Source organism: Condylura cristata, unplaced genomic scaffold (genome assembly GCF_000260355.1).
Source record: "Condylura cristata isolate star-nosed mole 26May11 unplaced genomic scaffold, ConCri1.0 scaffold00031, whole genome shotgun sequence".
In the NCBI taxonomy this organism is placed as follows: domain Eukaryota; kingdom Metazoa; phylum Chordata; class Mammalia; order Eulipotyphla; family Talpidae; genus Condylura; species Condylura cristata.
In genome coordinates this window covers 9,520,570-9,533,428 of record NW_004567132.1, presented here as the reverse complement: position 1 = coordinate 9,533,428, position 12,859 = coordinate 9,520,570, and the positions used below count along the sequence as shown (strand labels likewise).

Genomic DNA, 12,859 nt, shown 5'->3' with positions numbered 1-12,859 from the left:
CAATTCAACATGAAAGCAGCTAACACAATCAACAAAGATTTTGATTATAATTAAATTTATTCCGTGTATTACTTTTAAAAGTCTATCAATTTCCAAATATCCACAAGACCAGTCTGATGGTAAAATAATATTCTCTAAAAAAGCTCTTATTATTATCTTGTTCATGGTAATAAGCAATGCCAAATTTCATTTACTATTAATTCCAGTAATGATGTCTGCTGTAATTATAATACTTCAACAGAGAACTGTGGATGCAAGGGCTGAGACTCAGTTTCTGGATTATAAATCGAGATGGATGGCGAAATAGAGAATTAAACACTTGATACCCAGCATGTGTTCATGAAGTGGCAGCTCTTATCATCTCTACTGTCATTATACAAAGTAGCCTGCTGGGAAAAAAAATATCTATAATAGGCCCAAAGTTCACAAAAGCTGTTTCTCTACCACTATGTAGGCAATCTAAATCACTATGAGAAAGTAGTCTCAATGTACACATTTCTAACATATTATTGTAACAAGAAATTAAATAATCCAAGTATTCTATATCCTCCCCAAGATCCTCCCATAGGCGTAGAAAAAAGTACCTAATGTTAAAAAAAAAACTATTTTTAAGAGTCACTTATAAAACAGAACCCATAAAACTTTGGTCCTTGTAGACTTCAAGCTTTGGAAATTGGTGAGCATGTTAGTTGATCTGTTGTCATTTGTGACTTAAATCTTGATCTCACTATGAAGTACAAAGTATGTAAAGGACACACTGGTATGTTTAAGAGTGCTTTGCTTCCTAAGAAGCACGATAAAGTTGAAAGTTCAAAATGTGCTGGAACACAGCTCAAGTAGTTTGGTACAAGATCACAGTCCAAGGACAGGTTCAAGAGTATAATAAAATGGTGAGAAGAAGAGAAACTAAATGACCTACCACAAGAAGTTTCTTGTGTGGCCAACAATACTGGTTTCCTTTAAGAAACAGATTTTCCAAAGTAGGTTGAAATCATACACTAAATTAAAAAAATTATTTGAGCATAAAATTTGAGCATGAGTTAAAAGGTATTTGAGCCTGATAATTTTTTGGTTTAAAAAATATTAAATAATTTTAAACTGGTTTAAAATATACTCAGTTTTCTCCCAACCTTATCAGCCAAGGATAGTTTAATATACAAAGTAAAATCAGTAATAAAATTAAGATCACATTAAAACTAGAGCCAAAGCAGTGAAATATCACTTCAACTTGGGTTTACTTTACTGTACATGAGTAAAAAAGCTACTTTATATTACTGTTTCTATGACTCTTATTTCTATATAGTATATTTAGTCACAACAGGAAGTCTACTCCTTGTTTTGATTAAAAAGAGAAGATACTTTAACATTCCATATAGCTGATTAACTAAAAAGATGTAAATTCAACAGTTATGTTTATTAATGTTGCAGTACATGTGGACTTGCACTAAATGTTAGATTCCTAAGGTTATACTTTAAAAAAATTATTTATTTATGCATATAGAACTGGGGTATAGACTGCAGGGGCAGTGAGAGGATTCATCAGAGACAGAGGGGGGAACAGAACAGGCAGACTGGCGAAGTACACTGCTAAGGGGTGTCGTGGGTGGGTCAGGAAAGGTCTGCTGCACTACGTGGGTCAGTTCCCTGGCTGGGGAACAGAACTCATGCAACAGTGGCTGCAGGTAGCTTCATATTGCTGTGCTTAACCAGTTGTGCCACCAAGGAGAACCCGGAGAACCCAGGTTGTATTTTATTTAAAAAAAGACATATGTATGTATTTAGTGTGTATGTATGTATGTATAAAACTTTGGGTTAGAGATGACAGGTGGTGAGAGGGTTCACCAGCGACAGAGTGGGGAGAGAACAAGTGGACCTACTGAAACACACTACTGAGGGGAGAAGTGGGATAGAGAGGTCTGCTGTGTCATGTGCTGTGTCATGTGGGTAAGCTCTGGCCACTGGTGAGACTCCCTAGGCCACCAGGGAGACCCTACTATTATACTTTATTAATTGGAATTAGTGATAAAGTCAGACTGGCTGAGCTATAGTTTCTCTTGGTTGATAAAGCTGCACAGCAGCATATGTAAAGCAATCTCACCATAATATAGTCCAGGAATGTGAGGACTTACATTTGGCAAGAGATGAAAAGATGCTCTTCGAAACACAAAAACTGCAAAAGTCAGACACGATACATCATGGTTTTTATTTAACATCTGCACTGTGCTGATCACGTACCAAACATTATTTTAAATGCTTTACAAATATAGTTCATTTATGTGCTTTAAGAATCATGAGGAAGATAACAATAATATGATTCCCATTTTTTAGAGAAAAATGGAGAACATGGAGATCAAATTAATTTGTCCAGTAACATGAATATGGGGAGGCCAAATCCTAACTGATGAAGCATAGCTTCAGAGTCTGAAATCTAAACCATTACATTAATATTGTTATCAAAGCAGTCCTAAATTCAATTCAAAAATTACAGGAGTGTTGAGGGCACTCCACAACACAAGATAGGGACTGTGCCCTACCTTGCCTACCTGGATTCTGCAGTACCTAGATTTCTGCAGTTACCTAGGTTCCTGTAATACCTATGAATGTTAGTGAAATCAATGTGCACTAGATTAAAAAAACAAAGTACTAATTTTACTTGAGGCTGCAGGGGGCATATCTATCCAACTTACAAAAAATATATCTTACTGTATGGCATCTAATTATTTTTATATATAGGTCTGACATTACATATATTACATGTACAATACAATACAATATTAACGAGTATAAATAATAATGGCTGAAAATCTTAATGTGATTAATGGCTCTACACACATTATTTGATGAATTTTAAAAATATATTTATTTGTATATATTTTACATCAGGTGTAGTCCCATAGAATTCCCACAACCAATTCACCCTTGCACTAGTCACTTTAGTCCCTTGTGTTCTTCCCACCGTGTTTTATACCCTTTCCTTCCCCAGCAAAATGTCTCTTATTTACAGTTGTCTGATCACTTTAGTTTTGTTCTATTTTTATAATTGTTATTTTCCCCCTGATCCCTTATTTGGTTTCCCTATATTCCTCCTATAAGTGAAGCCATTCAATATCTTTCTTTTTCTTTCTGACTTACTTCACTGAGTATAATCCCTTCTAGCTCCACCCATGTTGCCACAAATGGCATTAGATTATCTTTTTTTTTTTTAATATTTATTTATACATACAGAACTGGGATACAGGCCAGAGGTGCAGGGTGGTGAGAGGATTCACCAGAGACAGAGTGGGGAGCAGAGCAGGCAGACTGACGAAGTACACTGCTGAGGGGAGCAGCGGGCGGGTCAGGAGAGGTCTGCCACGCCATGTGGTCACCTCCGGGGCAGGCAGGAATAGAACTCATGCAGAAGCGGCTTTAGCTTCTTTAGTGCTGTGCTTTAACCCGCTGCGCCACCAGGGAGGGCCAGATTATCTTTTTAATTGCTGATTAAGTACTACTACATCTTCTGGATCCAGTCATCTATTTTTTGGAATTTGGTTTGTTTTCGAGTCTTACCTATTATATATTTAATGAATCTTTTAAAAGAAACCCTTCAAGATGTATTACCCATTCCACCTTACACATAAATAAAGAAACTAAACGTTCAGGGAGATTAAGATAATTAAGTACAGTCTCATGCTGGTATGGTGCACAGCCAGGTCATGATCCAAAGTTCAATTCCAAAATTTGCTTTCTTTCAATAAATCATGCACTTACTCACTTTTCATGCTGTCTTTCAAACATTTCTAGCCATTAGATAAGGAATTCAACATAACTATTGAGGTGATCTACACTTAAACCAAATTATTTTATTGAATACTACAATATATAGTTTTAAACAAAGTAATTTATAATTTTTACTAAAGCATCAGTGCTACACTTGAAATTAATGTGAAAGTAACAAATTAAATACAGACACTTAGCATACTACCGGCTGAGGTTACCACAGCAACTAAACAACAGATAAAGTAACATTCACACCAATTACTTAAATTTTAAATGCCTTCAACGCTGAAGTCAAAGAGGAGATTAGTTATCAATTCTCTCTTAAACATGGAATTAGGAAAGTGGTCACTGGTTAAATGTAATGCAGTCCTCCCATTCATTCATACATGTACCAAAGTTTAACCCTGACAAATAGTACCACTTGTGGCTAATGAACATTTTAAGAACTGGAGGCCCTGATAAATAAGGGTTGAGAGTTGACTGCTCTTCAAGGTAGGTGTCAGACTCATTTTTCTATTTGTGTCCAGTGCTAGGAAGACAACGGAGGATTTCTACTACTTGCACAGAAGCGCACTTGTGCTCACAAGAGCTCCTATCTGTCAAAACTATTCTGAGGACACAGGCCAAAGCAGCAGCTTTGCTCTCAAAACAGTCCCAGAGTTTATATACGTGCACACACACAAACACACATATGCATGATCACACATGCATATACATACATAAACACATACACATTAACCAGAAATAGGAGTTATCCCACACAAATCCTCATTTACCTTCCTGTTACTTTCCACTAGTTGGCATTTTTGAAGGCCATGTTGAACCAAGTAATTTCATTTCTGAGATTATTCAGTAGCAGCTAACACTGAGCACTTAAAATTTACAAGACACTGTGCTAAACACATTTACATGCATATGATCACTTTATCTTCATAGTGAGAGTTCTGAAGCAAGTGCTACTGTTACCTTCCGATGCTAAGGCTCACGGAAGCACAAATGCAAGCTCTGTGACTCTACAGTCTTGCTTTTAAGCACTACATTATACCCAGAGTTGACTTTTGCAGAGACTCCGGGCCTAGGGCCCACAATAATTATAGGAGTCCATGAAAATGTTTTATTATCTAATATTTATGTTCTTTATACAATTAGAATTAGAATTGGGGGGTTCACAAAAAAATATACTACAAGTTCACTCACTTTATCTTTCCCAATATCCTCCTTTCTTATCCACTTGTTTTCCTACAGGGTCCTTTATTAGAATGTCCTATAACTGTTTTTGCTTTTTTCAAACCAGATAGACTATTGGAAAGCAAAAATGACCGAATACTCTGTGGTTTAATCTGTCAATGGGGGCAAACATCATCTATGAATTTATTTGTATTCATTACCAGTTCTGTCATATCTCTACATCTGGGGTTGAGGGACAAAAGTCATGGAGTACATAAACAACTATTTTATTTTACCGACCAGTGCAAATAAGTAACATTATTGAGTGCAGAGCTTTCCAAATGCTATGCCTCTGTCACCTACAATTTACAAGATAGGAAAGTTATCTATGATCTTCTTGTGAAAATTAATTTTATGGGTTAGCTTGGGCCATGAGGTACCCAGACATTTGGTCAAACATTATTCTGGTGACTGTAAGGCTGTTTCTGGTTGAAATTAACATTTGAATGGGTAGACTGAATAAAACAGATAGTCTTTCCTAATCTGAGTAAGCCTCATCCAAGCAATGAAGAAACATTTTGGAATGTAGATTTCCAGATTTCTCAACTCTGTATTTGTGTAAACCAGTTCCTTATAATAAATCAGTCCTACTCTCATACCCCCAACTCTCCCTTCCTCCTATCCAACCATTCATGTTCCTGTAAGTTGGTTCTCTGGAGACACCTGACTAATAAACCTCTGTTTTATAAATGACTATATTGGAATATAAATATAGGAAAAAATAAGAGTTTTGAAATGTTCAGCTTTCCTAAAGGGTGCATAAAACCAGTACCTAAGATCCTAGACTCTAGTTCTTATTGCCAATAAAATGCATTAACTCTTTAGAGGTAATTACTAAGGTAATTACTAAAGGTAATTACTAAAATTTCTTCAACATTTCTAGTTAGGTTTCTTCCTTTGGAAAAGAAGTTGATTAATGGCAATTGCTTAAATATTGATAGCATTAGGTCTAGCTCTTAAGTGGAAGTTTAGAAGAAACAAAAAATCCACTAGGTAATATAATCTTCCATTTAAGAGGATACCTTAGGCCGCACCACTATTAAATATTAAGTAAGATATCAAGTACAATATAAAACAGTATACTTATCAATCCCAATTTTCAGCTATAAAACCAGAGTGTCCAGTTGTAATATTCACCATGCTCTACAAGATGGTTTGCTACCATCTGCACCATTTCTGCATAAATTTAATAATTAAAAAAAATCTATTTTGAAATTAAATTTCAAAATTTCTAAGGGAAAAAACAAAAGTAATTGCTCTCCAAATAAGCTGAGCTAGCTATAAGTCTAGGATTCACCAGAGACAGAGTGGGGGGCAGAACAGGCAGATCAAAAAAGCACACTGCTGAGGGGAGCAGCGGGCGGGTCAGAAGAGGTCTGCCATGCCATGTGGGTCACCTCCAAGGCGGGGATCAAACTCATGATGAAGTGGCTTCAGCTTCTTAGTGCAGTGCTTTAACCCGCTGTGCCACCAGGGAGGGCCCCCCCCCCTTTTTTAAGCTCTATCCATTCATGCATATAGAACTGGGGTATAGGCCAGAACTGCAGGGGCTGCAAGAAGCTTCACTAGAGACAGAGTGGAGAGCAGAACAGGCAGACCAATGAAGTACACTGCTGAGGGGTGCAGTGAGCGAGACAGGAGAGGTCTGCTGTGCCATGTGGCTCACCTCCCTGGCCAGGGATCGAACCTGTGCTGTAGCTGATGCAGCCTACTTAGCAATGCTGCTCATCAACCTGCTGAGCTACCAGGGAGGGCCAGGTCAAAATCTTAAGTCTTAATTTTTTAAAAATGTAAATATAATTGATATCTAATATTACTTTCAGGTGTACACCATAATATAATGCTATGCATGTATACAGCTGACCCTTGAACAACCAGCATGATTTGAACTGCCCAGGCCCACTTAACATGTATGAATTTTTTTCAGTAATAGAGTTGGCTGTCCATCTGTGGGTTCCACATTCACAAATGTAGACAACTGTGTATGTTGGTGAATTTGTCAGGGGACCCTGAAATCAATCCCCTGTGAATACCAAGGGACAATTGGTAGGTAAGTTTTAGAGGAGTCAAAAATTATACTGAGATTTTCTACTTACAAAGAAAAGAAAGGTATTGGTGCCTGTAATCCAGAGCTCATTGTTAAAGAATCAGCCATGTAGTGAACACAATATCTGTTAACATTCTTCACCATACATAGCTTTAACTGTTTTGTGCTTGCAACTTGCAAATATATAGTACAATAATATTAATGTAGTGACCCTGCTATACATTACATCCACAGGGCTTTGCTGCTTTTTTTACAGTCATACAGCCAAATGTTCACCCAAAGAGAGGAAAACCTGCACAAATTATAGACAGATGATTAGGTAAACGAATGTGAAAATGTAGGACTAGTTACACTCAGTTTGATAATGCTGACTTTTTGGCAAACTAATCAGTAGTTTTAATCTCAAAAAAAAAAACATAGACCAAAGTATTAGTAAGTCCCTTTCTTTTTCTGACACTCTCATTTAAAACTCTCAAATCTTCATCTAATAACATTTTCCCAGTAGTATTATCAATTAGATGGCTAATAAGAAAAAATGATTCATAGCTTCCTTTTCTATAGCCAATTAATATAAAGGGATTATTTGCTAGTTATCTAGCTTCTCAAATAACATCCAGAGCAACATTTAAACAGTTTTACAGAAGCTAAGTACAGTGCTTGTGACATTATCTCTCTTGCCATACATCAAAGAAAAAAATGTGTTGACTATTTCAAGCAAGAGTTCTCTCTAGAAAATTAAAGGTTAAAAAGGAAGAAAATTTTAAGATACATAATAGCCTTTTAGATAAAAGGACTATCTTGAAAATAAGAAGGTTTGTTTGTTGGAGGGGGCGGGTAGAGAAGGGACATTTTATTTAGCTTTAAATCTTAACCAAAAAGTGAAGAACAGTTTTGTATAATTTGTACATCAGTCCCTGTCCTATTTGTACAATACAAATACTACTACTTGTCTTTCTCTATAGCTTATAAGAATATTAACAAAAGAATGGAATACATTAAATTCTGGCTTGTCAGAAAAAAATTCACTGAAGGGATTAGAATATTTCTTAATAAATGTTGATATATGGCTTTTCTATCAAGGCTTGACCCCTCCAAGGCTTATTGGACTCACATTTGAGAACTACTTTGACTAGGAACATTTTATAAAAGTTTGAAAGGTTTCTTCTTGGCTGATTCTTTTTCATCTAAGTTACAATTATAATAAAGCTGCAATAATTTATTGATCTGATACAAGAAAGGTGTACTGATTAAAATGTTGAGACGTCTTTTTTGGAGACTTGCAAAAAAGAAAAGTACAGCAAAAGAGCAACCTGGACAATGTCACATATAGGGAAAAGTAGAAAAAATTTTGAAATGACTACACCGTTTGTCTGAATTCACAAAAGACAAAAAGTTGTCTGCCATGCTTGTTAATTGATCTAACTGAGCTCTGGTTTAAAGGCTCTCACAACATCCTGCCAAATCAGAATCTGGACAAAATCTCTTGATGACACTCTGTTCAGGGATAATCACTGCATTCAAGTGAGGTGCAAAAGGAGTAAGTCAACCTGAAGTTTTATCATTAAAAACCTAATGTGTATTGTCATGAATATGTGAGAACTTCTGTTCTGTCCCCAACAATGTAGTGAGTATGAGAAACATTTTGAGACATTAATAAATCTAATTTTTTCCTAGAGCTATAAATTAATGTACTTTCCAGCAGGATCTAAAATAGGAAGAAACTGCAGATTCTTTCATAACAACAGGATAAAAATGGAAGCTATTTCTAACTCAGTCAATTACTCAGCAAACAGCACCTATTTCCCTACTCCACTTCCTTCCTTCCTGCTCTTTCAGCCCCTTCTAGTAGTTCCTCCTTCCCAACATCCATCTCTAAATTACACTCATTTTGCATAACCCATTCAGCAAAAATAAAATGCCTGAGTACTGAGTCAAACAAATATTAGGAAATCTTGCCACACCTATACATTTTTTTTAAACAGATAGAATCATAGTACAAAATTCTTCTATTATTTTCACACATTAAACATTTATCATTATTTATTTTTAAAAAAGTCCTTTGAGGTAGATATTATCTCCTTTTTACTGACAACTGAGTTCAGAAGCAACTTGTCCAAAATCATCAAGCTTACCAGAGACTGAGTTAAGATTCAAATTTAGATTTGGAATATTCTATAAAACCCCTATGCTTTATTATCTCCTATATCTAGTTATCAAAATAATACAAGATTTAAAGTAACTTTAAATGTACAATATTTTTGAAGTGGCTGTAGTTTTAAAAATTCATTATCTCATGATGTTAGAAGTTCAAATGCTATAAAATGAGTATTATCCAATACCAGTGTCACCCTATATTGTAATAAGATGAAAGTAAGTCAGGAGAGGATTAGGTCAAAACCATCGGTCTTCACTTTGCATTGCATAATTAGTTCCCTCATTTAAAATTGCAAGCTTCTGCCTCACTAATAAATTACTTAATAGGAGTAATACACATTAGCCAAACCATGTAGTAACTGAATTAGCAAATTAAACTCATCAGATACTCAAAGTCAAATGAAAAGTGATTAGCTATGCACACTGTCTGGTAATACCATAATTTCTATAATATCTTAATATATCAAAGATATCAAAGCAATGATGTAGAACCACTTCAATTTATACTCAGACTCTGGAATTATTTTCAATTGAAAATGGTTTGCTTAGAAAAAGATAAATGGAGAAAAATTTGTAGATTATGGTTTTATTCTCAGTATCTTTAAAATAAGCCTATGCATCAAGTGATACAGTCATAAACTGTCAATAAAAAGTAGTGATTTTTAAGGGAATATTTTCTTTCACACTCCTGGGGTCGAAGTTGAGGAAAAATAAATTATATACAAGGGTATAACTTAGGACTGGGGAATAACCTGGATATCACTAGGGGCTACTTCAGATCTAAATAAATCTTAGAATTTTCTTCTCTGAAGAAGTCTATACCAGGAAAGGGTCAATTATATGACTTGCAGGAAAAGATACTCTCTTTGACATATGTACTCCCAAGAAGAGTAAATATAAATTTATATATGCTAGAAATTTTAGTAAATACAAGCATAATAAGTTAATCTATGACTGTTTTTTATTCTAGGTCCAAAGCTTAAATCCATCACACTCACACCTGCACCATCCCAGATGTTTTAGCAGGTGTTACTTATAAGGTCCAAGTTTGTCTTTTTCAAATTCTATCATTTTCTGCAGTACAAGTTGAGGTTTCAAATTCTGCTCACTTTCTTCTGCAATCAAACTGTATTGAAGTTTCTTAGGTCTTTCATAGACAAAATTAAGAGAGATTACTTTCTGGGGCTTTAAAACATCTTCAAAATCTCAGTTTAATTCTTTTAAAATTATTGTAAAGGTAAAAACTGAAGCATTCAATGGGACAGTTCATTAATTCATGAATCTTTTACATAAGTGGCATTAATTGACACCAACAAAATCAAGCTGATGAATTTCTGTAAATATTAAAGAAACTCACTGAGACCAAGCATTAACACAGATCTGGAGACAAAATACAGTCCACAAATCAGGCAAACATTATATATTTCAGTTAACAGGCACCCAATTTAAAAATACTTTTTGAAAAGCTGAATAAGCAGCTACCATAGCAATTAGTGTTATATAAAATAGATAAAGTTGCTAAGTACCTGAACTGAAGTGGCTGATTCTTGTAAATGGTCACCAACAACTGCTCCTTTGGGAGTTGTCAGAGGGACGCGGTGCATTGTGGGGGTTCCTGGAGTATCAATCTTTTCATCTGTCCTATGTGACTGCCAGGCCTCCTTTCGATGATGAGATTCAGTAGCCTGTTGGTCTCCAAAAGCAGCCCAAGAACAACTATCTTTCTGCCCATCTTCAAAAGCATTCCAATCTACAACTTGGCTAGGACCAGCCGAACTGAAGTCTGCAAAATCATCAGAGTCCTGGAAAGTACTACAGTCATCTTGAGTATTTGGCACAGAATCAAAATCTCCAAACTCACCTTCTTGCCCAATTTTCAGTTCTGACAGAGGTTCAGTGCCTGTCCCAGTAGACTTTCTTGCCAATTTACATCCTTCTGATAAGCTCTCAGAAGTCTGGTTTAGATCTGACTCAGTAAATATAATTTCCTCTTGGCAAGAAACAGCATTTGTATCCCCAAATTCTCCAAAGTCATCACCCGGTTCACCAAAATGTGGAAAGTGCTCTGAGGATTCTTCAAAAGTGACATCACTCATTGAGTCTTGAGTACCACTAACAAAAGGTGGAGTTGTGCCACTAGCTGTGCCAAAGTCACCAAAATCATCCTCGTTGGTATTGTTGCAAGTCACAAAGTCGTTACTACTATCATCATTTTTTACACTTATAGAATCATCCAAAACACTTTCTTCTGTGGGGTCAATACTGGGGTTCTGGGAATTAATAAAATTTCTATTTTCTTCTTTGGAAGAACCACCTTCATCATCAGCATCAGAAGTTTTAATTGCATCCACACATAAGCCTGAACATTTAGGAGTAAATAAGTCAAGTTTTTCCTCAGTTTTACATTCTTCGCTCTTATTGGTTTTTGAATTATCAACTGAGTCCACCAAACTCCAACCCTTTGATTGGATGCCTGAATTCAGAAATTCATCCGGTTGCAATGTTGGAAGGCCTTGTTTTTCAGTACCGAAACTGCTGTTACTCATGTTTACTTCTGAAACACAAGGCTGCTCCTCTCCATCAGTGTCTCCTTTATTGACAATGCTTTTACCCAAAGATACTTCTTTTACAGAATTCAGTTCACTGACTCTATTAATTTTACCATTTTCCTGAATGGTTAGGGCAACTCTGTCATTTAAAACTACACATCCTACTTCTTCTAGTTGTATCCTCTCATTTTTTGAAAATGTGGCAAAATCTGCAAATTCCTCAGTAGGCCTAGGTGTGTGGTCTAAATTATATTCAGTACTATGAATGCTAAGAGGCTTTTGTCCTTTTGAATCAGCTACGTTGTCTAGATCATCTGTTCCCTGAGGATTTACAGTTTCCAACACTGTAAACCCATTTGTTAGAATCTCCAGACAAGGAGGCTTTTCACCATTGCAGCTCTCTAACTGCTTGGTTTGATGAACATTCATATCAGTTCTAAAATCTCCTGGACAGAAACTTTCAGATGTTTCAATATTCTGTCTCTGCTCCACTGTTTTATTTAAATCTACTGAACTTTCCATACCATCAACAGAAGTATCTAAAGTTTTAGATGATATTATTTCTTTGCTGGTGGTTGAAAGTAAAACATCAGACTGTTCTTTCACAGAAGAAATTTCAGCAGTGATGTCCTTATCATTACCATTTTTAATGGATTTAAAGCTTGTAAGGCTATCTACATCTTCTGAGAAATCATGAATTGGCATAAAATGGTTTGAAGGTACAAATTCTTCCTTGGGACGAGTATAATCTGGTGTATCAAAATCAACAAACCCTACACCAGAGGGGCTAACTTCTGAAAACCCACCAAATTCCCCAAATTCATCTTCGTCATCATCCTCAGCTCCATTGTCTAGTGGTGGTGGAGATGAAGAGTACATTCGAATGATGTCTGGCTCCATCGCTCAATTACTTTCAGATAATTAATTTACACCTGTTAAAAAAAGGATCACATGTTAACAAGGTCTTTCAAAATTCTCTCAAAGCTACTTTAAAAATAATACAAATTTACAGTGTTCTGTACTGTCAAATTATCATTCCCTTAAGTGATACTACTTTACACAGCTATAATATATATGCAAAAAGAAAAGTAGCACATTACTGAGTCTGGGGATTCCAGAAAAT

General features: G+C 35.7%; 1 protein-coding gene across 2 annotated transcripts in view; it reads right to left on the bottom strand.

The window, feature by feature from the left end:
* Positions 1-12,859, bottom strand: part of AFTPH (aftiphilin) — a 60,444-nt gene that overhangs the window by 28,157 nt on the left and 19,428 nt on the right. For both annotated transcript variants that reach the window (XM_004691449.2, XM_004691450.2), the window contains exon 2: positions 10,714-12,668. In XM_004691449.2, coding sequence (XP_004691506.1) covers positions 10,714-12,636 — 1,923 coding nt within the window. In that variant the 5' untranslated portion in view covers positions 12,637-12,668. The remainder of the gene's footprint in view (positions 1-10,713; positions 12,669-12,859) is intronic.